A 24551-nucleotide genomic window follows, 5' to 3' on the forward strand; every position below is an offset into this window, starting at 1 on the left:
AGGTTTAAAGGGAGGAAATGGAGAAAGCAGAACAGGAGGCGAGAGATAGGGGGAAAAATAGCTGAACAGACTCCTGCCATATCTCTTGGCTGGGAGCCTTTGGCGAGACGTCGCCTCAGGGGTATTCTTTAGAAAATGAACAGGTGGCATCTCTGACACTCAGATACAAATTGATGTAACTTTCACTGATGGATGGTTTCCCCCCTAGACAAATCCAGGAATGATACCAAGCCATGGATTCAGTCCACGATCCTATTTCTTTGACAACCCTCGGCGATATGACAGTGACGATGATCTGGCCTGGAACATTTCACCACAAGGCATACAGGGCAGGTGAGGTATTGGGATGGTTAGAGGAGGAAGAGATCAGTGAGGAACGATTAAATGTTCTACTTATTTTATCATGATTTTTGACCAAATTCAGACACAATACTTAGGGGTAGGGAAAAAAATCTGTTAGAAAGGAGAGTTCAGCAGGAGGATGCGTTAGGGAACAAACATGCACGTATGTGTGAGTGTAAGGGTGGGAGGCAAGGCATTAAAGATGGCAGCACATAAAGATTACAAGGATAACAGAATGAAGATAGAGTATCTTGATTTAACAGCTATAACAGAGGGTGCTGGCCCTTTAACGGGTAGGACCAGAGCAGTAGTTTCAGTTTTGAGTTCAGCTCTTTAAGGACAGAAGTTCTCAGACTTGTAGTTCAGGGTGCTATTAGGACAATAAGCTTGAGAGCAAGACAGACCGGGAGAGGAAATGGTATAAAGGCAAACTCCTTTTCCACGGGCAGCGCATGACTCCGGCATTTGGGGAGGCTGGCCTGAGCACCGGAAGCTCCTCTGGTGCCTGGACTGTGGCTCTGCTCTGGGGCCCTGCCCCCACTCAATCAACCTTCCCAGGGATGAAAGTAACTTAAAGGACTTATCGGTGCCCCAGAGTTCTGAGCAGGAGGCGTGGCCTCAAGCGGAAGAGGGCAGGGCCTTTAAATTGCCAACAGAGCCCCAGAGGTCCTGGCTGCCGCCGCAACCCCAGGGCTCCAGCAGTGGGGCTCTGGCGGCAATTTAAAGGGCCCAGGGCTCCAGCCGCTGCTGGGAGCCCTAAGCCCTTTAAATTGCTGTCTGGGGAAACCTTGCCAGTACACCGTACTGGGGCGTACCGACTTACTTTCACCTCTGCCCCTCCTCCGAGGTCCCCCTGCCCACTGAGTTGCTGCACCCCTCCCCCCTGAAGACTCCTAGCACCTGCCAAGCCCTCCTCTCCTCAACACACACCCTCAGTTCCCTGCCCCTTGTGCTCTCTGCTCCTCCCCCAAGCTGAGTACTCTCCCTGCCCTTTGAAGAACTTGAGCAAGTACAAAAACTGGGGGGGAGGGGGAATTTGCTGCCCACAGGTACCCCTAATTGCCACCTGCTGCTTACCAGGAACACTCTGAAAGATTCTGGGCCAGCTGTAAGTGGCAGGGGGATCCTGGCCATTGCAGTCAGTGCTGCTCAGCAGCCATCCAGCTTAGCTGGCACTGGCCCTGAGGACAGCATGGTGGTGCCTGCCACACACAGTGATCCAGGCCTGCAGTGGCTTGGAAGGGAGGGAATGTCACACCCACTGGCTGCACAGAGCATAAGGCTGGCCTGGCGTCTTGTCTTGTGTAGCCCTTCAACAGAGGGACATAGCGGGCAGCAAGTATCTCAAAGGAGGGGCAGAGCAGGGACCAGAAGAGGTGGAGCATGGGCTACGTCATGAGGGGAAAGCAGGAGGGGGCCTCAGGGTGGAGCATGGGACCTATACCCTTTTCCTAGTATGGGGAGAAACCTAAAGGGGCAAGAGCTGCTTGTGGACCTCTGCACTGAGGAGACCTGGAAAAGAGAGGGTCTGTGGTGAAGACTCTAGTAAGAAGAGATGTGGGCATGAGACTTTACAAACAGACTGAGCTGGTAGGATGAAGCAGTGAGGGGAGGAGATCCTAGATAACTCTTATTTTGTACCTGAGAATCTATTAAATCACATGCAAGAGGGGAAACTTTACTCAGCACTAGGTTTAGGTGCAGGGAGTGTCTTTTTCCACTGCTTGCAAAACACAGGAATTCTGTATATTTGAGATCCACCATGAGTCAGCCCCTTATTTTTAAAAATATTATTAGAGGAATAAGCACACTATGAAATAATCTTTAAGAAGACTCCCTTAGTAACTAATTCCCACCCATAGAGAATCCAATTCTTGTTTTTCCGTCTATTTGCATATAAAAATTAACTTGGTTGAGTTGGGTGCAGCTTTTTCTGCGACCCACAATGCAACCATAGTTCAACAAAGTTTGCCTGTTCACAGCTATCATGCTGCCTGGGGTGGTATCTTTGCATTTGGGGAAAATCTACAGAGCCTTTGGCATACCACAGAGTGCTTGGAGGTCACACACATACTAGCACTGGTGACAGTGTAGTCTGAGATCTCCTACTGCCCAGAGAACCAGGAAGGAAAAGAGGAGGATCAGCCAAACTGCTTACAAAGGGCTGGTTAGGGAGTGCCACCCAAAGAACATCTTAAGTGTTTGGAACGGTTTATAGACAGACAACCATATGGCATCCGAGCCAAGTTCCCAGTTACTGACCAAGTATTAACCATGTTGGATTTGAACACAAAATATGTTTAGATCCAGCAATGCTACTAGCTGGATCCAAGTTGTTGGAACAGGAATTTAGGCAGGCTCGACCTACTGCTGTCCAACATCCTTGAACACCCTGTACCCTAACGTGGGAAAGCGAAGCCATTAGGTGGTAAAAACCTTCAGTCATTAATGAACTGGACAGGATTTCAACCAGTAGCCTAAAGATGAAAGTCTCTCTAGTTCATGACCAATTCCTTGAGCCCACAATACTGCTGAACAGGGATGCATAGCTAAATAGCTGATCTGAGACTTAAGTACAAAGTCTACTAGTAGCATCTCTAGAATTTATGTAAACTATATTTATGAAGTTATAGTCTGTCCCATTTAAGTAAATGAGCATACAGAGAATGAAGGCATCAGCCATAAATTCTTGTGTTTTGTTTTTTAGTTTCTCTCCAGATTATGATTGGGGACATCAACACAACAGTTTCACGGCTTACATAGGATCACTGCAGCCAGAATCAACAATGGACACAGAACGACCAAGCCCTATATAGCTCCAGTCAATGACAGTATTAAGACATTCCATATTAAAAAAATATTCTGAAAAACAAAGTTTAGCAATTTTCCTTTATCTGTTGGTTTTTAAGGGCACTGTTTTGTACAAGGAGCAATAGAGGTCTTTGCCACAGGATTCTCAGCATTCAAGGAAAGTTGTAGATTATGTAATGGTTTAATGTCATGAAGCCACATTTTAGTTGTTCCATTGTTCTAAGCCTTGTTATTTTAGACTGATACACATTTGCTTAACATTATGCACAAAAATACCCATGTTGCAGGATAAGTGCCTTAGTGGGCATAATGTAATCATTCTCTGTTATTTAAGAGATTTTTACATAAACTTAAACACTGTAACATACTGGAAATTCTTTGAGAATTTTTACAGTGTATATGAACAGGACTTTTAAAAATGCATACTTCGCTTTATAAAATACACCGTACCATTTATAACACACATTACAGTTGCCTAAATTGCATGTCAGTCTTTGGTTTTAAGACATAAAAACCCAGTAAAGAAAAACATCACCCCCATTAAATGGCAGCATTTTTGAAAATTGTTGCTGTGTTTTTGCAGCAAATTCTGCTCTTCAATGTGAATTAGTGTAACATGGCAAGTGAAGCGTTTCGCAGGCTGACAGAACCTCTTGTGTTAAGGTTATTTTCTAACAGCATACTGCCTTTCTCCAAAAAGACTGTTTTCTGGTTCCTTCATCCTCCACAGTTGTGGGGATGAACCCAAAATAGAGGAATTGCTTTGCCAAAAGTAGGGGGAGATCCAGCAAAATGATCAAACTCATCTACACTGCTGTGTGACACGTGGAGAACTTCAGCCAGACTGACATGTACAAATTACAAGTAACCTTGGAAGATTACATATTTGTTAAATCCCATGAGTAGCCAAGCTGGCTATCTATATTTTAACATATATAAAAGAGCAATCCAAATGCCAAATCTACCACTGATAGACAAGAGATGGATTAGTAACCCTCCTTCAGCTTCTGGTGTAGGATTAGGTAATTCATTGACTCCTGCTTTACATGAGACATAAATATAAAGCTATCTTAACCTGGTTTATAGAAGAGGAGGAGCTCTGCTATAATTAGAAGTTTAGCTGTCTCAGAACACCATACATGGATGGATGCAAAATGGAACTTGCTCATAGAAAGCGTAAGGGGCGAGATAAAAATATTTTGAGGAAGGGGGCCATAGTTCCCAAAGAAGTGAAGGGCTTGTCACATGTAGGTCATTAATTACTACAGAATACACCCCACCTTTTAAAGAATGATTACTTAACCGACAGTATCTTTGGTCCAGCGAGATCTGTGGTCTATATTCCACTCTTAGTGCACATGTGCTTGACGTCAGAATCTTTTGGTCAGCAGCATCCACTGGGCTGCGCCTGCACCCTGAATACTCTCACACCCCTGATCCAAGGGGATAAACAGCAGGGGGACTAACAGCCCCCTGAGTTCCTTTATACAGAATCCAGATGTTATTAGATTCTGTAGTAGATGGAACAGAAGGTGTGTCATGGAATCTATGTATATGGACAAATATTTAAAGAACCATGGTACCTGTTCTTTATAAGGTGGGCACGCGTGGCCCAAAAGACACTGCTGGTCAAAATATTGCAATCAAGCACATTGGACACATATGCTGCTGGAATTATTATTTAAGCAGGGTATTATCACAACACCAATTTAACCATAAATTCCTTTATTAAACCCAAAACCAATTGACATTTATACAATTGCTCTGAACATGACTAAAAAGCCTAAATAATAAGCAATGTTCTGCATCCACACAGTAACAAAACATTTATAAGCATTTGATCAAGATATTTACAAACAGGCTAAACCCAAAGGTGCTTATAACCCATATTGGTCAGGCAGGTATCAGCCTGACGAATTCACTTTTTTTTTTAAATACCCTTTAACAACAAGTGATGTCATTGCCAATTATCCCACCTTAGCTAAGGCCAGGTGAAGCAATCTTTTATATAGCCAATTATTTATTGCAACTGGTACTAAATTAACAGTGTTTTATTTCTGTTACTTTAGCCCAAACCTTAAATACGATAACACTGGAATTTCAAAGGGCCTCTGCAGGTTTAACATTTCTCCTTTCCCATGAACTCGTTCTTTGTGGTCACATGCTTTGGGCCTATTCCTCATGCTAATATCTCAACTCAATTTAAAACCATAGTTCACCCAAATCTAATGTGGACCTCTGTAGTCTACGTGCACACCACCCAGGGTGGAGAGAGTGTGTGTGTGTGTGTGTGTGTGTGTGTGTGTATACACACACACTATATATATATATATATATATATATATAGGGACAAACACTTGAAGTAGTACATACCTTTCCCTTTACTGAAAGCATACCAAATACCACAAAATGTTGCAAGAGATATTATTGAGGTCTATTTTATTGTTGGGTTATATTTACTGCATCAGTTAATGAAAATAATCAAGTAATGATACAAAGGCCTTATCAAATCTTAAGGTCTGAGCCAGATTCCCACAAGGAGACTTCTACAGGAGTCTGATGGAGTGAGGACCTTGGGAAGTGGTCACAAACATAGGACCAAACATCTCTCACTTGTACTGTACATGATGGCCTATACATGGACCCTACAGTTTCAGCTGCAAGCGGTGTTTTCAGACCACAATCAACATGGTATCATGCTTTGCTGCAGATTTTGTGAAGGTAAGACGGGGAAGCCCATTCTGTATCAGGTTTCAGAGTAGCAGCCGTGTTAGTCTGTATTTGCAAAAAGAAAAGGAGTACTTGTGGCACCTTAGAGACTAACAAATTTATTTGAGCATGAGCTTTCGTGAGCTACAGCTCACTTCATGGGATGCATAAAGTGGAAAATACAGTGGGGAGATTTATATACATAGAGAACATGAAACAATGGGTGTTACCATACACGCTGTAACCAAACACCCAGTGTTTCATGTTCTCTATGTATATACATCTCCCCACTGTATTTTCCACTGAATGCATCCAATGAAGTGAGCTATAGCTCACAAAAGCTTATGCTCAAATAAATTTGTTAGTCTCTAAGGTGCCACAAGTACTCCTTTTCATTCTGTATCAGTTTACTAGAACAAGAAATAGGATAGCTACAGCAATACTTCAGTAGAAAGCCATGTATGAGCAAAGGGAAGGGTTAAACACTAAGCATATCTGGCAGATCTGGAAACCCCTGTTCCAGCCACATCTACACAAAAGTCCAAGGGATGAATTTGGTATAAATTCTGTCTGGAGATGTGATGACATCTTTGAATTAAATGCATGAAGCTTCAAAAGGCTAGAAATCAAAGAGCATTGGAAACTTCAATCATGCTTGAGAAAATGGTTCTCTTTTGTGTAAAGCAGAGTGATGCACCACAAAGTTCAAACCCTACTGTGAAGTGAGAAACTTTTAGAAGTGATTTTCAAAGTAGCTCAGATGCCTCTTTGGAAATAGGTCAAATTATTTCTAGTTTAAATATAAATACTGTAATATGATCTATATTTTCCATTCCTACATCTCAGCTATTTTCTCAAACCAATCTCAGTGATATAATATTTAATAAACAGTCCCACTTCAGGGTATTACTACAGCAGAGGTTCTCAAACGGGTGGGGAGGGTCACAAGGTTATTACATGCGGGGTCACGAGCTATCAGCCTCCACCCCCAAGCCCCACTTCACCTCCCTCATTTATAATAGTGTAAAATATAAAAAGTGTTTTTAATTTATAAGAGGGGGTCACACTCAGGCTGGCTGTGTGAAAGGGGTCACCAATACAAAAGTTTGAGAACCACTGTACTAGAGTATCTCAAAGAAGTAAAAGAAAAAGGATGAAGTTTTTTTAAGCTAATAAAAAAAGCCAGGCGGCTTTTAACACATGCTGGAAATCTTACATATTTGACATTTCACATTGCAAGACATAATCAGCCTACATTTTCCTTGAAGTGAGAAATATTAGGGTTTCCACTGCTCTCTCCCACTTCAAAAGTTTTTTCCTGTATGTTAAAACAAAAGTAGGAAGCATGTCTTTAAGCTAAAAAGCTACATGAAGGTAAAATAAGGGGGAAAATTATTTGCCTTGTAATTCTGCTTCTCTAAAGATATCTGGAAGGATTCTCACGCCTGGATCTTAGCTCCTTAGAAGGAGACTGGCAAAACTGCCATAGCTCATAAGATTTTTTGATCACTCAGGGCAATAATAGGGGGTCAAAGCTTGTGCCAGTCTCCCATGTGACTGCATGCTGCACTCTTCCAAGTGCAAATGTTGCCCATTAAATATTCTGGTCAGTTCTGTGTGTGATTTAACACAGAGGTGGGCAAACTTTTTGGCCCAAGGGCCACACCTGGGTATGGAAATTGTATGGTGGGCCATGAATGCTCATGAAATTGGGAGTTAGGGTGCGGGAGGGCTCCAACTGGTGGTGTGGGCTCTGGCGTGGGGGCTGAGGGGTACAGGAAGGTGCTCCTGGCTGGGACCAAGGAGTATGGAGGGCGGGAGGGGTATGGAGGGCTGGGGCAGGGGGTTGGGGCAAGGGAGGGGGTCAGGAGGGCAGGCTCCAGGTGGCTCTTACATCAAGCAGCTCCCAGAAACAGTGGCATGTCCCCCACATGGCTCCTATGCGGAGGCGCAGCCAGGCGGCTCTGCACACTGCCCTGTCCCCAGGCACGGCCCCTGCAGCTCCCACCAGCTGTGGTTCCCAGCCAATGGGAGCTATGGGGGCGGTGCTTGGGGTGGTGGCAGCATGCAGAGCCCTCTGGCTGCCCCTACGCGTAGGAGCCAGAGAAGGAGACGTCCTGCTGCTTCTGGGAGCCATGTGGAATGGGGCAAGACCCCGACCCCACTCCCTGGCTGGAGCACCTGAGCGGGACAAGCCCCAGACCCTTCTTCCCTGTGGGAGCTCGAAGGACGAATGAAAATGTCTGGATGGCCTGATGCGGCCTCCGGGCCATATGCCCACTTCTGATTTAGCACTGAAATGCGTTACCTAGGGAGGAGGTGGAATCTCCTTCCTTTGAGGTTTTTAAGGTCAGGCTTAAAGCCCTGGCTGGGATGATTCAGTTGGGGATTGGTCCTGCTTTGAGCAGGGGGTTGGACTAGATGACCTCCTGAGGTCCCTTCCAACCCTGATATTCTATGATTCTATTCTATGATTCCATGAAACCTCTGGCAAATAAAAACCCAATTAAAAAGATCAACGTAAGCTAAAAAAAGTGTGCCTCAGGAAAATGGAAATACAAATGCAAAAGAAATACCCCTAAACAAAAGGCAACATCCAAACTCATGGGAGGTGGGTAGATGGGTGACAAGCCTGAAGGATATCTCCAGAGAAGCAGAATTTGCATGGTAAATTCATTTCTCAGATTCTCAGTTTTGGAGAGCAAGCAGCTTGATGGATGTCCCCCAAAAGATTAAAAGTACAACTGCAACAAGCAGTAAGCAAGACCAAAGCCAACAACAGGGTTGAAAGAGAACCTAAATATACCTCTCAAAATCCATCTGGGGAAATAAAGGAACACTGGCCAACTGAAAATAAGAGGGACACCCTGAAGGGATGATTTTAGTCCATGTGTTCATTTAGTTTACGAATTTGTTTGTAGCAGCTAGTTGTACTACTACTGCAGCTGTTTGTTATACAGAGACTTTGAAAAATTAGGGGAAGATGAAAATATTCTTAGTTTACTAACAGCATTATCACATTAATGTGTTATCCACCAACATTTAACACTGAAAGAAATGACATTAGAACAAAGTTAATTTCACAGTAAAAAGGTTAAAAATTATTCTAGTCCCAAAGATGACTTTGCAACATAGCGTAGCTCCTTATGGTTTAGATATGAATGCTTTTGCTTTGTGCTCATTTCAAGCACAGTTGTAAACAATTACTCAGCATTCAAAATTTCAGACCTGAAGTAGGAATAAATGTTACAATAAAGAAGTTAACATGACAAGTTGTCAATACAGATTACTAGGCAGCAGTGAAAGTCTGCTCAGTACAAAAGAGACCAAGTGAGCTCTACAGATAATTCATCTGTACCTTCCAGTACTGCCTCATGAGAAAGCTGTCACTTAAGCATTGGTATAAGCACTCTTGCAAAAAAATAAAAAAAAAAATCATACAAACTCTGAAAATTCAACATTTTAAAGTTTAATACCCAGCATAAGAGTAAATTAAAATCTGACACTTACACACAACTTGAAACAATTAATATGCAAAATAGGTGAGGTCAGGTTGTCTTATAGCTAAAGTGCTAAGCATGAGCAAGCTAGAAATCTGGATGAGACCCCAGAATGCCAATAAAAATGGCCTTCTGGCCTTCCCATATGATGCAGCTTTTAGATAGAAAGATCTTCCATTTTTTTCCTTTTAAATCACTTGTTTCTTATCGACCGATTCTTTCCCTGCCATCCAGAACACACAGGTTCAGACAGACAATCTTGAGCTGAAGAAGAATGTAGTTTATTTGCTGCTTCAGTGCTTTCAGTCCACTGAAACAGGGCACAATGCAATGCAAGTGCACACCCACATTCAGGTGCCTTAAATAATGTATATTGTATAAACACTTTTACAGCCTAGCACTAAGGTTAGTTTGTTAACTCAATTGTTTACCAGATCAGATTGCTGGCTCAGTTTTTTACCTAACTGTTCTCTTCCCTTGCCAGACAAGCTGGCATCTTTTCACATGTCCCAATACCGAAAATATACATTTTACATATGACATCCTACATTTCTGCTGAAGTATTGAGCACTCAGAAAGCACTACTCTATAATTTACTAATGGTGCAGAAGTGCGTACAAATATTACAGAAATAAATACAGGGAGTCCTTGACTTTATGATGTTCAACTTGCAATGAACGGCACTTATGTTTCTGATTTGACATCCTGATTTGACTTCTGACAATCGGTTTCGACTTTATGACACTCGGTCCCACAATGAAGTGGATTGCAGTTCCAGGTTATGACCTTTCTACTTTCGATGCAATTTTCAGGAACCAATTGTGTCGTAAGTCCGAGGACTGCCTGCGTGTTTAACTTCATATTCAATACAGCCTTTGTGGAGTCTCGGATGATTTATTTTTAAGGAGCAATTCTGGATGATGAACAAGCTAAAGTTACTCCAGCAATGAAGGTACCCGACATATCTTTTCAAGATCTCCAGAATCCATTTGTTTAGCCAAACCAGTCAAGCTGCTGATCGCCCCTATTCTCAGTATGAGGCAGGAACATCTGTGAGGGGAGGGCTCCTACCTCTTACTGAGAATGAGGGGCGATCAGCAGGTTATCTCAAGTGCTTATATAAGAATGCACAAAGCCTTGGAAACAAGCAGGGAGAACTGGAGGTCCTGGTGATGTCAAGGAATTATGACGTGATTGGAATAACAGAGACTTGGTGGGATAACTCACATGACTGGAGTACTGTCAGGGATGGATATAAGCTGTTCAGGTAGGACAGGCAGGGCAGAAAAGGTGGGGGAGTAGCACTGTATGTAAGGGAGCAGTATGACTGCTCAGAGCTCTGGTACGAAACTGCAGAAAAACCTGAGTGTCTCTGGATTAAATTTAGAAGTGTGAGCAACAAGAGTGATGTAGTGGTGGGAGTCTGCTATAGACCACTGGACCGGGGGAAGAGGTGGATGAGGCTTTCTTCCGGCAACTCGCAGAAGCTACTAGATCGCAGACCCTGGTTCTCATGGGTGACTTTAATCTTCCTGATATCTGCTGGGAGAGCAATACAGCGGTGCATAGACAATCCAGGAAGTTTTTGGAAAGTGTAGGGGACAATTTCCTGGTGCAAGTGCTAGAGGAGCCAACTAGGGGGGAGCTTTTCTTGACCTGCTGCTCCCAAACCGGGAAGAATTAGTGGGGGAAGCAAAAGTGGATGGGAATCTGGAGGCAGTGACCCTGAGGTGGTTGAGTTCAGAATCCTGACACAGGGAAGAAAGGTAAGCAGCAGGATACGGACCCTGGACTTCAGGAAAGCAGACTTCGACTCCCTCAGGGAACGGATGGGTAGGATCCCCTGGGGGACTAACATAAAGGGGAAAGGAGTCCAGGAGAGCTGGCTGTATTTCAAGGAATCCCTGTTGAGGTTACAGGGACAAACCATCCCGATGAGTCGAAAGAATAGTAAATATGGCAGGCGACCAGCTTGGCTTAACGGTGAAATCCTAGCGGATCTTAAACATAAAAAAGAAGCTTACAAGAAGTGGAAGGTTGGACATATGACCAGGGAAGAGTATAAAAATATTGCTCGGGCATGTAGGAATGAAATCAGGAGGGCCAAATCGCACCTGGAGCTGCAGCTAGCAAGAGATGTCAAGAGTAACAAGAAGGCTTTCTTCAGGTATGTTGGCAACAAGAAGAAAGCCAAGGAAAGTGTGGGCCCCTTACTGAATGAGGGAGGCAACCTAGTGACAGAGGATGTGGAAAAAGCTAATGTACTCAATGCTTTTTTTGCCTCTGTCTTCACGAACAAGGTCAGCTCCCAGACTACTACACTGGGCAGCACAGCACGAGGAGGAGGTGACCAGCCCTCTGTGGAGAAAGCAGTGGTTAGGGACTATTTAGAAAAGCTGGACGTGCACAAGTCCATGGGGCCGGACAAGTTGCATCCGAGAGTGCTAAAGAAATTGGCGGCTGTGATTGCAGAGTCACTGGCCATTATCTTTGAAAACTCGTGGCGAACGGGGGAAATCCCAGATGACTGGAAAAAGGCTAATGTAGTGCCAATCTTTAAAAAAGGGAAGGAGGAGGATCCTGGGAACTACAGGCCAGTCAGCCTCACCTCAGTCCCCGGAAAAATCATGGAGCAGGTCCTCAAAGAATCAATCCTGAAGCACTTACATGAGAGGAAAGTGATCAGGAACAGTCAGCATAGATTCACCAAGGGAAGGTCATGCCTGATTAATCTAATCACCTTCTATGATGAGATTACTGATTCAGTGGATGAAGGGAAAGCAGTGGATGTATTGTTTCTTGACTTTAGCAAAGCTTTTGACACGGTCTCCCACAATATTCTTGTCAGCAAGTTAAAGAAGTATGGGCTGGATGAATGCACTATAAGGTGGGTAGAAAGCTGGCTAGATTGTCGGGCTCAACGGGTAGTGATCAATGGCTCCATGTCTAGTTGGCAGCTGGTGTCAAGTGGAGCGCCCCAGGGGTCCGTCCTGGGGCCGGTTTTGTTCAATATTTTCATAAATGATCTGGAGGATGGTGTGGATTGCACTCTCAGCAAATTTGCGGATGATACTAAACTGGGAGGAGTGGTAGATACGCTGGAGGGCAGGGATAGGATACAGAGGGACCTAGACAAATTGGAGGATTGGGCCAAAAGAAATCTGATGAGGTTCAATAAGGATAAGTGCAGGGTCCTGCACTTAGGACGGAAGAACCCAATGCACAGCTACAGACTAGGGACCGAATGGCTAGGCAGCAGTTCTGCGGAAAAGGACCTAGGGGTGACAGTGGACGAGAAGCTGGATATGAGTCAGCAGTGTGCCCTTGTTGCCAAGAAGGCCAATGGCATTTTGGGATGTATAAGTAGGGGCATAGCGAGCAGATTGAGGGATGTGATCGTTCCCCTCTATTCAACATTGGTGAGGCCTCATCTGGAGTACTGTGTCCAGTTTTGGGCCCCACACTACAAGAAAGATGTGGATAAATTGGAGAGAGTCCAGCGAAGGGCAACAAAAATTATTAGGGGTTTGGAACACATGACTTATGAGGACAGGCTGAGGAAACTGGGATTGTTGAGTCTGCAGAAGAGAAGAATGAGGGGGGATTTGACAGCTGCTTTCAACTACCTGAGAGGTGGTTCCAGAGAGGATGGTTCTAGACTATTCTCAGTGCTAGAAGTGGACAGGACAAGGAGTAACGGTCTCAAGTTGCAGTGGGGGAGGTTTAGGTTGGATATTAGGGAAAAACTTTTTCACTAGGAGGGTGGTGAAACACTGGACTGTGTTACCTAGGGAGGTGGTAGAATCTCCTTCCTTAGAAGTTTTTAAGGTCAGGCTTGACAAAGCCCTGGCTGGGATGATTTAACTGAGGATTGGTCCTGCTTTGAGCAGGGGGTTGGACTAGATGACCTCCTGAGGTCCCTTCCAACCCTGATATTCTATGATTCTATGAAGTTAGTCTTAAAATAAAAAAAAATAAAAAAATTACCTTGAGTTTCTAGGACATGCTTCTATTTTGTGCAGCTCCCTCCTGCTAAACTACATCAAAAACAGAATCGTAACACAAAACTGAGCATGCCAGATGAAAATTTTTGTCCAATCTTTAATTTTTGGGGGTGTTACTTTGACAAAACATTTGAAAAGTAAGATCTTGACTCTGCAAGGTAATGAACATCCTTCTCTCTCAGGTTTCAGAGTGGTAGCCATGTTAGTCTGTATCACCAAAAACAATAAGGAGTACTTGTGGCACTCAGAGACTAACAAATTTATTTGGGCATAAGATTTCGTGGCCTAAAACCCCACTTCTCTCACTAATTTCAATGATAAATTTGAAGCATGCTTTTAAAAAGCCTACCTTTTGAGGGCATATTATTCTCTCTAGGGAGCTAGTTAAGATAACAGCAACTTCTTTAAAACATCCAGAACAGAAAGTTAAAAGGTTTCTTGAATTGGCTCGTAAGTTCAAAGAGATCAGCAGGTATATGAAAAATGTGGCACCCAGAGCACAGCACAAAGCATTGAGTCTTTCCCTGGATTGGTAGGTGTACACCTTTAGTATTTTCTTTTTCAATCACAAGCATATTATTGAATTTTGAGATACACATTAATGTAGGTGCAACACTGACAGACCCATTAGCAGACGGGATCGAACCTGGGGCCTCCGGAGCTTAGTGCATGAGCCTCTAACTGCATGAACTAAAAGCCATATGGCTATTAGCTAACGCTGTAGAGGAAACTCATTAGTCTCTCTAAGTGGTCTCAGTGCCACGAGATGGGACAGAACACCACACCCATAAGGTGCATGGGTTACATAGGCTCCTCCTTAGAAACCAGACTGTAATACTCTGGGCTCTACGGACATGCCCGGGCAGAATCAGAACAGCCTGGGAAATCTATTATGATGCTTGCACAAAAGTATTTCAAGATCTATTGCAAATCAATAGGAATTACCCCAATTTCTTGACTTTATTGGCTATGTACATTTGTAGCTGTACTGTAAACAGCTAACACTTAATCATGGTAAATTTGTATTTTAAACAAACTGGACAAAATTAATCCCTAATCCCTGTGTATTTCCACAGAAGCAAATGGAATTACACTATGGATGAATGTGACCAAACGTGTTGCAAAACAATGAGTTTAGTTTTGATTTCAGACACTAAAAACACCATAGATTAGCTCTAAGCTAATCAAGACACACACACAGGAATGAAAAGAGTAAGATTAAAAGACTCAACTCTAATCACACTACAATTTATTTACTATAAGCCACTAAACAGATGCTTGTGGCAATCTGCACTGGTCTTTCAACATAGTTAAGTGTGTACTAGCATTCAGATTTTGTGATAAAGATGCTCTGTGGAAAATGCATAAAGATGACAGAGCTATTTAGCCTTATGTACTAGGGCTATCAAGCAATTAAAAAAATTAACCGTGATTAATAGCGCAACTAAAAATATGAATCACAATTAATCACACTATTAAACAACAGAATACCATTTATTTTAATATTGTAGTGCACTCTCTTTACCATGAAAGTTGAAGTTACAAATGTAGAATTATGTAACAAAAAAACAAAACAGTGTAAAACTTTAGAGCCTACAAGTCCACTCAGTACTACTTCTTGTTCAGGCAATAGCTCAAACAAGTTTGTTTACATTTGCAGGAGATAATGCTGCCTGCTTCTTGTTTACGTCATCTGAAAGTGAGAACAGGCATTCACATGGCACTGTTGTAGCCAACGTCACAAGAGATTTACGTGCCAAGTACCCCAAAAGTTTCATATGTCCCTTCATGCTTCATCCATCATTCCAGAGGATATGCGTCCATGATGACGACTGGTTCTGCTCGATAACGATCCAAAGCAGTACTGATAGACGCATGTTCATTTTCATCATTTGAGTCAGATGCCACTAGCAGAAGGTTGATTTTTCTTTTTTGGTGGTTCGGGTTCTGTAGTTTCCACATCACAGTGCTGCTCTTTTAAGACTTCTGAAATCATGCTTCACACCTAGTCCCTCTCAGATTTTGGAAGGCACTTCAGATTCTTAAACCTTGGGTGGATATGCCATAGCTATCTTTAGAAATCTCACATTGGTACCTTCTTTGCGTTTCGTCAAATCTGCGTGAACGTGTTCTTAAAATGAACATGTGCTGTGTCATCATCCGAGACTGCTAAAACTCAAAATATATGGCAGAATGAGGGTAAAACAGAGCAGGAGACACACAATTCTCCCACAAGGAGTTCAATCACAAATTTAATTAGCACATTTTTTTTTGAATGAGCATCATCATCAGCATGAAGCATGTCCTCTGGAATGGTGGCTGAAGCACGAAGGGGCATACGAATGTTGACCATATCTGGCACGTAAATACCTTGCAATGCTGGCTACGAAAGTGCCATGTGAATGCCTGTTCTCACTTTCAGGTGACATGGTAAATAATAAGCAGGCAGCATTATGTCCCGTAAATGTAAATAAGCTTGTCTTCACAATTGACTGAACAAGTAGTAGTTCTAGGTGGACTTGTAGGCGCTAAAGTTTTACATTGTTTAGTTTTTGAGTGCAGTTATGTAACCAAAAAAACCCCAAAAACCTACATTTGTAAGTTGCACTTTCACAATAAAGAGATTGCACTATAGTACTTGTATGAGCTGAACTGAAAAATACTATTTCTTTTATAATTTTTAGAGTACAAATATTAATCAAAAATAACAAAGTCAGCACTATACACTTTGTATTCTGTGTTGTAATTAAAATCTATATATTTGAAAATGTAGAAAAACATCCAAAAATATTTAATAAATTTCACTTGGTATTCTATTGCTTAACAGTGCGATTAAAACTGTAATTAATCAAGATTAATTTTTTTGATCGATTAATTTTTTTGAGTTAATCGCGTGAGTTACCTGTGATTAATCAACAGCCCTATTATTTATATACGACAATTTCACAATAAGAGCCCAACTTGCTGAATAAAAAATAAAACTGATTATTTCCCATGTTTAAAAACAGAGTTAATTTCAAGAATTCTTCAGACAGACATTGTGGCCAAATTGCATCCTTGAATGTATTTATGGCCACTCAGTGAAAATCATGGGAACCATATATGAACATCCATGGGCTGAATTTGGCTTGTGTACAGCTATGTAGTCAGAACTTGTCTGCATCATACATCACAATACAGTTTAAGTGGTGACAGATACATGGCAATATTAATATTTATAATTAAAAGTCTGAATAATACATTAATTTACTTCTGAGTAGGATTTCTCCAAAAAGAATACGACAGCCTCCTTATTTGTATAAGTAGGGGCATAGCGAGCAGATCGAGGGACGTGATCGTTCCCCTCTATTCGACATTGGTGAGGCCTCATCTGGAGTAGTGTGTCCAGTTTTGGGCCCCACACTTCAAGAAGGATGTGGATAAATTGGAGAGAGTCCAGCGAAGGGCAACAAAAATGATTAGGGGTCTGGAACACATGACTTATGAGGAGAGGCTGAGGGAGCTGGGATTGTTTAGCCTGCAGAAGAGAAGAATGAGGGGGGATTTGATAGCTGCTTTCAACTACCTGAAAGGGGATTCCAAAGAGGATGGCTCTAGACTGTTCTCAATGGTAGCAGATGACAGAACGAGGAGTAATGGTCTCAAGTTGCAGTGGGGGAGGTTTAGATTGGATATTAGGAAAAACTTTTTCACTAAGAGGGTGGTGAAACACTGGAATGCGTTACCTAGGGAGGTGGTAGAATCTCCTTCCTTAGAGGTTTTTAAGGTCAGGCTTGACAAAGCCCTGGCTGGGATGATTTAACTGGGAATTGGTCCTGCTTCGAGCAGGGGGTTGGACTAGATGACCTTCAGGGGTCCCTTCCAACCCTGATATTCTATGATTCTATGATTTTCTTCTAATAGGTTTGGGCAGAGTCGTCCCTTGGGTACGGTGAATCGGGGTGACTGCCTCGGGTCCTGCACTTTGGGGGGCCCCGCGCTTGGATGAAATCATGAGGAGGTGGATGGGGAGGTGAGGTGGGAGTCGGAGGGCGACCGGGGTGAGGAGGCTAACGGGGAGGTGAGTGGCAGGCAGTGGGGGTGAGGAGGATCCCCCCCACCAGAACCTACTCCATCCCCCAGCGCCTCCTGCTTGCCAGCGGGCTCACCGATTAGCACCTCCCCCTCTCTCTCAGCACCTACCACGGATCAGATGTTTCGCGGCTTCAGGAGGTACTGTGGGAGGGGAGAGGAGTGAGGGCGCAACACGCTCGTGGGAGCGGGCAGAACTGGCAGGGAAGAGGTGAGGCGGGAAAAGGCGGGGTGGGGTCTGGCTGGAGCCAGGGGGAGGACCGCCCGGCAGATTAGAAACTCGGTGCCTATTTCCCAGGTCCTGCACCCCCCTAGAGATAGCCCTGGGTTTGGGGACAGGATAATAAGAGATAAATAGGTAATTTAAAGTTTTTAAATTATACAGTTCCAGCACTAGAAATAATTTGGGGGTGGGGGAGAGAGAATAAAAACAACATACGGTAAGTCTAAAGAAAAGAAAATGGTACTTTCAATGAAAATAATCCTATAAAGTTATAGGAAGATGTGTGCCAGAGAAAGAGTTATTTAATTTTCATTTTTCAGATTCTGATATAGATAAGAAAGATTTGTAAATGTGTGTGGATCCCTCCAAGCAGTTCTACCTCTGAATTTTGGATTGTGGTAAACATGCTACATATTTTCATAAATTACTTTAGATACACCAAACATTCAGGTACTGTGGAGTCCTCAGGTAGGTGTTGTAGATGCTTTTGCTTATAAATTAACAGGCTACAGTACTTACAACATATTAAAGACCATTGCCCAGAAAAAGCACAAAACAATAAAAGTCAGATGGAGGATAGGTTTTTTCCTTCCAACCATTAGAACACAATTCTAGAAAACATGGCACAGTGTGGCATTTCATGCATATATATACAGCAACATATTAAACACAAGTAACAGACTGAAATGGGAAAAACATTTTTACCAAAACCATTTGCAAAGGTCAGTATATCTGTTACAGTTCTATCAAGTTTATATCATCTCCATCTCAGGTACTGGGATCTTAAGTTCAATAAGAGTGTCTTAACTTAACATGTACAGTTTGCACCAGATCTTTTTATTATCCCACTTAAATGGTATCAAATCCCAGTGACTAAGGAAATTTCAAGCATTTTTTTTCTCCTTATTACGTTACTATATCAACTATTACAATCATTCTGTCATTTACACTAGGAAGTATATTTTTGTTCTGAAGTGAATGGCAGGCAAGAGCAGTGTTGACAAGCCAGCACTAGTCAGTATTTATCTAGAATCTAAAATAGTTTACACTCATGAGTATCAGTGCAACTGCCTCATTTTTAATATCAGAAACAGGTCTGCAAGTTGTTAAAATTTAATTTAATGTATAAAGAACTATATGTCATCTGATTCACATGGCAAAACTTCATAAGCAACATATTCAAAGAATGTACATCAAATACAGTTAAAAAGGTACATGACAGAGGAAAGTTGTTTCAACTAGTTTCAACACAAATCTCTTAATAAGGAAAGTATTTCACTTCATTTGGTTACTGAGGAGGTGAGCTCCATCCTCAAATGCCACAGAATTGTCTCATACAGAATTCTCTTAAGGTTCAATTATGCCCTTGTTACCCAGCCATATGTAGGAATAGAGGAAATAAACTCCACTACCTTATACAGCTGCATTAGCCTTGTGTGGATTATGGCTAAGGGTGTGAGGGGAGAATAGCAGCTGTATGACCCCCTACCCCACCCCATATGAGCAAGTGGATGGAGTGGGTACACAGCAGTGATGCCAATGTCCATAAATGTTGGCCAAACTTTGGTGGAGGACGAGAAGATTAGTAATTTGTCTTTCCCCACAAAGCAAGGAGGGAGCAGGAGAGAAAAATATAACTGAGGCTTAAATCCTTTCAGGAGCTAATCCTGGGGCTATGCAGCTAATTTATTTTGATTTAAATTATAACTAAACAGATGCCTATCTAAGGCCATAGGGATCTGAACCCACCATTAACCATACAATTAAATCTCACCTGTGCACCACCTCACACAGGAGTGAGTCTAAAACCCTCCTCCACCCCTTAATAATTAACCCAAAAGCCAGGAGAATGACAAAAAAGGTAAATAATGGAGTGTCTCTCAGTCAGCTATAAGAGGTCATTAAAAACAGATATTTTAAATCTTAAGTGGCTGAGAACTAAAAACATGGCAGCTAAGAAAGGAAAGAAGTCTCTTGTTAGATTACCGGACAAGGAAACCCTACATTAACATTTTGAGGTTGTCATTAGTTTACTCACTGCCTTAAGACGTCTATTAATGAGTTATACCATTGTTATGTAACGATTAAATAGTAATGTATAAAGACCAGATATCAGCTTCAATGCTAATTTATTTAACAGCGACCAAAATGATTTTTCCATTTAATTTTCATCAGTTTGACTCCAAAGCAAATACGGAGAGCAGGATAGCCTATTTCCTTTTCAATCAAATGAAAAAGGTAGTAGTTTTGTTTATGGACTGGGAAGGTTACGAGAAGAACACAGTACATAATGCTGCTTTCAAAGTTTTTTCCCCTCTGAACTGTAGAGGGCAACATTATAGAATTTAACACACTTTAACATGACCTATAGTTACAATACTATCAGAGGTGAAAGTAAGCCGGTACGCCCTGGTACGGTGTACCAGTAAGAGCTGGTGCGCCGTACTGGGACCGGCTTTCCCAGATGGCAATTTAAAGCCCTGGGGTAGCAGCGGCAGGGCTGCGGCAGGGATTTAAGGGGCCCCGGAGCTTCAGCCGCTGCTACTGCCCCAGCCCTTTAAATCCCCGCCCGAGCCCTGCTGCCGAAGCCCTGGGGTAGCTGCGACGGGGCTCTGGTGGGGATTTAAAGGGCCCCAGAGCTCCAGCCCCTGCTACCGCCCCAGCCCTTTAAATCCCCACCACGGCTACCCCAGGGCTCAGGCAGCAGGGCTCAGTCGGGGATTTAAAGGGCCCCAGAGCTCCAGCCACCGTGCTACCCCCCCCCCCCCCCCGGGCCCATTAAATCCCAGCTTGAGCCCTGCTGCCCGAGCCCTGGGGTAGAGGTGGGGGGGCTCTGGTGGGGATTTAAATGGCCTTGGAGCTCCAGCAGCTGCTACCGCCCCAGGACTTTAAATCCCCGACGGAGCCCTGCTGCTGAAGCCCTGGGGTAGTGGTGGTGGGGCTCCGGAGTGGATTTAAAGGGCCGGGATGGTAGTGGCAGCTGGAGCCCAGGGGCCCTTTAAATCCCTGACAGAGACCGGCCGCCGCTACGCCAGGGCTCGGGTAGCAGGGCTCAGGCGGAGATTTAAAGGGCTTGGGGCTCCAGCAGCCACTACCACAGTGGAGCCCCTGGCCCTTTAAAGCTCTGCCAGAGCCCAGAGCCCCAGGGTAGCACTGGCAACCAGGAGCCCCCAGGGCTCTTCAGTGATTTAAAGGGCCCGGGACTCCACTGCGGCAGCTGGAGCCCTGGGCCCTTTAAATCGTCCCTAAGTCCCAGGGTTCCCAGCCGCCTCTGCAGCTGGTAGCTCAGGGGTGATTTAAAAGGGCCCCGGGCTCCCAGCTGCCACTACCACAGCTGGAGCCCTGGGCCTTTATATCAAGATTTAAAGGGCCTGGGGATTTAAGGCCCCGCCTCTTCCAGTTGAGGCCATGCCCCCTGCTCAGGGCTCCAGCGTACCGGTAAGTCCTCTAACTTACTTTCACCCCTGAATACTATACACTTTATAAACAAAAACACTGAGTAAGATTTGGTAGGATGAGAAAGGTTTAAGAGCACTTTTTATTTATTTATTTTGTAAAGACCATTTTAAGTTTAAGAATAAAAGATGCTATAGACATATCTAGATACTGTACCAGCATTTCTGACATTCATAATGTACTCAGATAACTTCACTAAATACTACATTTATTACAGCTTAAGCAAACTGTTCAAAAATGCTATTTACTTTTATTACTTCAGTTTTAAATTTAAACAACTGTTGGTTGCTACTGATCAGTAGTACTTTTTGGAACCTGATGGAGCAAATTAACAATCAATTTACATAAGATGGTCTATGATATACCCGTTTCATTAAATATGTTGAATATCCTTTTGGAGAAGATATGGTTAGGGATTGCATAGATAAAAGTATGCACTATTAAATATTGTCATGTTTTGCCATTTTAAAATGTATTTTTGAAAAAAATCAAGTCTATCAAAACAAGCTGTCTTTTTTGCACTGACCTTTTCATGCTGCTCAACAAACATAATCCCATTAAAGTCCATTCCAAACTGCATCCATTCTTAATGCATTTCCACTGCCCAAACAGAGAAAGAAGTAGGATATTTTAACTTCTTATAATGCTAAAAGAACAATTCCTAAAGACTGATCCTGTGATTCTAGGGAAGGAGAGGAAAAAGGGGAGGCTGGAGGGCATGTTTGATCAGAGCTCCTCATACTAGCAGTGCTCCACTAACAACCCCATGGGGTAGACCAAGGTTGCCGAGTTAGGGCTCTGGAGAAATAACGTTCATCCTTATTCCGTCAGCGAGAAGGCAGTTATGACAGTGTGTGCATGTGTGGATCAAGGACGTTTAAAAACAAGGGGATGGTGAGAAACAGTTGGCATCAATGAGGTGCCAAGGACCTCACAGCACAAAATAAATTTTCTGTTAATTAATTTCCCATTTTTTAGAGTTATACAATGCAAGGAAATAAAAAAGCAAGTGAAAACTGAAGAAAAACAAAGAAAATAAGGATTTTCTTCTATACAGCTAGAATCAAGCAGTGACTACTCCCTTAGAATATTTTCATGTCCAATATTTAAAAGGGGGACCACTTATTTTTGTTTGAAGCAGCGCAAGTTCGTTCACATCAACATTGCATTCAAGATGTAGGAACAGTAATTTAATGTTAAACAATTATCCTTGAATGAAAGACAACAGTGAAACAAAGAAAATGTATATAAAACGGCGATACAACAGAACAATGACCAGAGAGAAACTTGACAGGAGATCAGCATAATTTATGTGTTTAAAAACTATATACTTCATTCATAAATATCTTTCTAATTAATAACCATTCCTATTTTAAACATAAATATTCAAGTTGGTATCTGATTTTTTCATTTTTTTAAAATCAGCTTGTAATATAAGTCCTGTAAGGATCCATTTGTTTTTGCTTGATGCAGTCATTTAATGGTCATCACTACTGGGATGGGTAAAAACCATCATTACCTAGTATGTTGTAACAAAAGTTTAAAATTCTGCAACTCTTTTATACTTGTGGAAAGCCTGTAAAACAAAAACAAACCCGCTTTGTATTAGTATATGTTGAAAATAGCAAAGATATTGCAAATTCTTCTTCCATTTGTTTGTTTCAGGGCAGTAACTAGAGATTTTTAAGCAATTCTAAAAGTAAAACCTTTTCCCTCCAAAAATCTGCCCTATTTATAAGACTGACACAACTATATTTAAGTGAGAGATTAGAAGGATTTCAAAAGAATTCCCTTACTTCATTATTTTATTTAAAAGATGACCAAATTTGCTAAGCAAAGTTCAATAGCTGTTTAATCCTACGTAAACTGGTTTCAGCGAGGGGGGGGGGGGGGGTGGAGTGCCAAAAACCTGTAAAGCTTGCTCAGTTGCCCAGAGCCTAGTATGAGGAACAAAGAGGAGGTTTTTCACCCTTAAAAATTGTAACTCACACTGATGAAATAAAACTTTAGACTGATTGTTTCCAGACAGGCAAAATTCTTCCAATTTTTTACCAATGAAACAGCTACACTAAAGATATATAGTGATGTGGAAAAAATGAGCACCACACACAAAACTTTGCTCATTTGTAAAACTGAATTAGAACCAAGCATGCTTTTTTTTTTTTTTTTTTTTTTTTTTAAAAGGTTCTCTAACATGCAGGTAACACTTTTGCACCTGTCCCACATTTTTCATGTGTGCACATTCAGAACCCAAAGTGCATCACTACTGAGAGAAGAGCTGCGCTCATAGTATTCCTGGCTCAGAAAGAAAAAGTATCAGAAATCTCATGATAAAGCTTGTTGAAGAGATTCAAAGCCAAAGTTTCTAAACTTAATTTCTGATAGCTATGATACGCATTCATTCTTGTGTATTTATCCAAATATGAACATTGAGACTTGCCATCATCACTACTCCAAATAGTTCGCACCAAGGTGTTAGTGATATTTATAAACTTACTTACCCTTCTCCTCCTCCCCAAAAAAGGTAATCTCAACCTATTCTTTTCACAGATTTTATCAAGAGTTAACCTTAAAATCTACAGCCTGCTGTTAGATACCTTCAAACAAAAAAAAGGTAAACTTACCTTCCAAATGCATTTAGGAGAGCAACTATTTCTTGACGTGTGAGTTGAAAACCTTTTGACGGGCTATTCTCGGGAAGGTTCTGAATCTCTTTTTCAGAGAATAAAATCTTTAGAGCAGTTCCTAAGCCTTGAGTCTAAAAGAAATTCAGCATTTTTAACCATTAATAAAACAGTCTAGTTCACCCTTGCAAATTGTCAAGAGAAATTTACTTATTCAGGCATAACTCCATCTTACATGCAACACTGCCTTCCCCTTCAACACCTGGACATGCTCCCACATGTACCAGTACACACCTAACAATGTGCATACACTCCTCCAATTACACACCAAGTTCATCTTCTCTCTTTTACACATACTCCTCACCTTCAAATTAATGAATTCTCTTCTCATCACCATCAAATTTCAGTTCTTCCCTCTCCCTAGCCGCTTCCTCCCAAATTCATGATTTTTCTTCTCTGCCGAACCAAATCTACTACCACAAAGCAGCAGCTCTTCAAGGTTGCTAAAGCCACCTGAGCCCCTCTCCCCTAATCAGGCATCCTCATGGCTGCCTCAAAAACCTCTCCCCCTCAATCAAACCATTGGGCTCCTCACCTCCTGGCTGCTCCACTTTCAGTGTTACTACTTTAGCCTCTGCAGGGAAAGAGGGAGAGGTTTCTGCTTTAACTCCTTCCCTTGTGTGTAGAAAGTGGCTATTAGAGATTCTGAAGTGCTAAGGTGCCAGTTACCTTCCATCTCCCCCACACACACACACACACACACACTTCTATGGCCTTTGAGCAGGGGATTGGACTAGATGGCCTCCTGAGG

General features: G+C 42.5%; 2 protein-coding genes across 4 annotated transcripts in view; one reads left to right on the forward strand and one right to left on the reverse strand.

Annotated features, from left to right (window-relative positions):
- GPR137B (G protein-coupled receptor 137B) overlaps positions 1–3216 on the forward strand; it is a 44102-nt gene extending 40886 nt beyond the window's left edge. For both annotated transcript variants that reach the window (XM_048843802.2, XM_048843801.2), the window contains exons 6-7: positions 209–333; positions 3050–3216. In XM_048843802.2, the coding sequence (XP_048699759.2) occupies positions 209–333; positions 3050–3158 (234 nt within the window). In that variant the 3' untranslated portion in view covers positions 3159–3216. The remainder of the gene's footprint in view (positions 1–208; positions 334–3049) is intronic.
- A 15009-nt stretch (positions 3217–18225) lies between these two features.
- Positions 18226–24551, reverse strand: part of ERO1B (endoplasmic reticulum oxidoreductase 1 beta) — a 65606-nt gene continuing 59280 nt past the window's right edge. For both annotated transcript variants that reach the window (XM_048843800.2, XM_048843799.2), the window contains exons 15-16: positions 23741–23874; positions 18226–22692 (exon numbers count right to left, since the gene is read on the reverse strand). In XM_048843800.2, the coding sequence (XP_048699757.1) occupies positions 22632–22692; positions 23741–23874 (195 nt within the window). In that variant the 3' untranslated portion in view covers positions 18226–22631. The remainder of the gene's footprint in view (positions 22693–23740; positions 23875–24551) is intronic.

This window comes from Caretta caretta, chromosome 3 (genome assembly GCF_965140235.1).
Source record: "Caretta caretta isolate rCarCar2 chromosome 3, rCarCar1.hap1, whole genome shotgun sequence".
In the NCBI taxonomy this organism is placed as follows: domain Eukaryota; kingdom Metazoa; phylum Chordata; order Testudines; family Cheloniidae; genus Caretta; species Caretta caretta.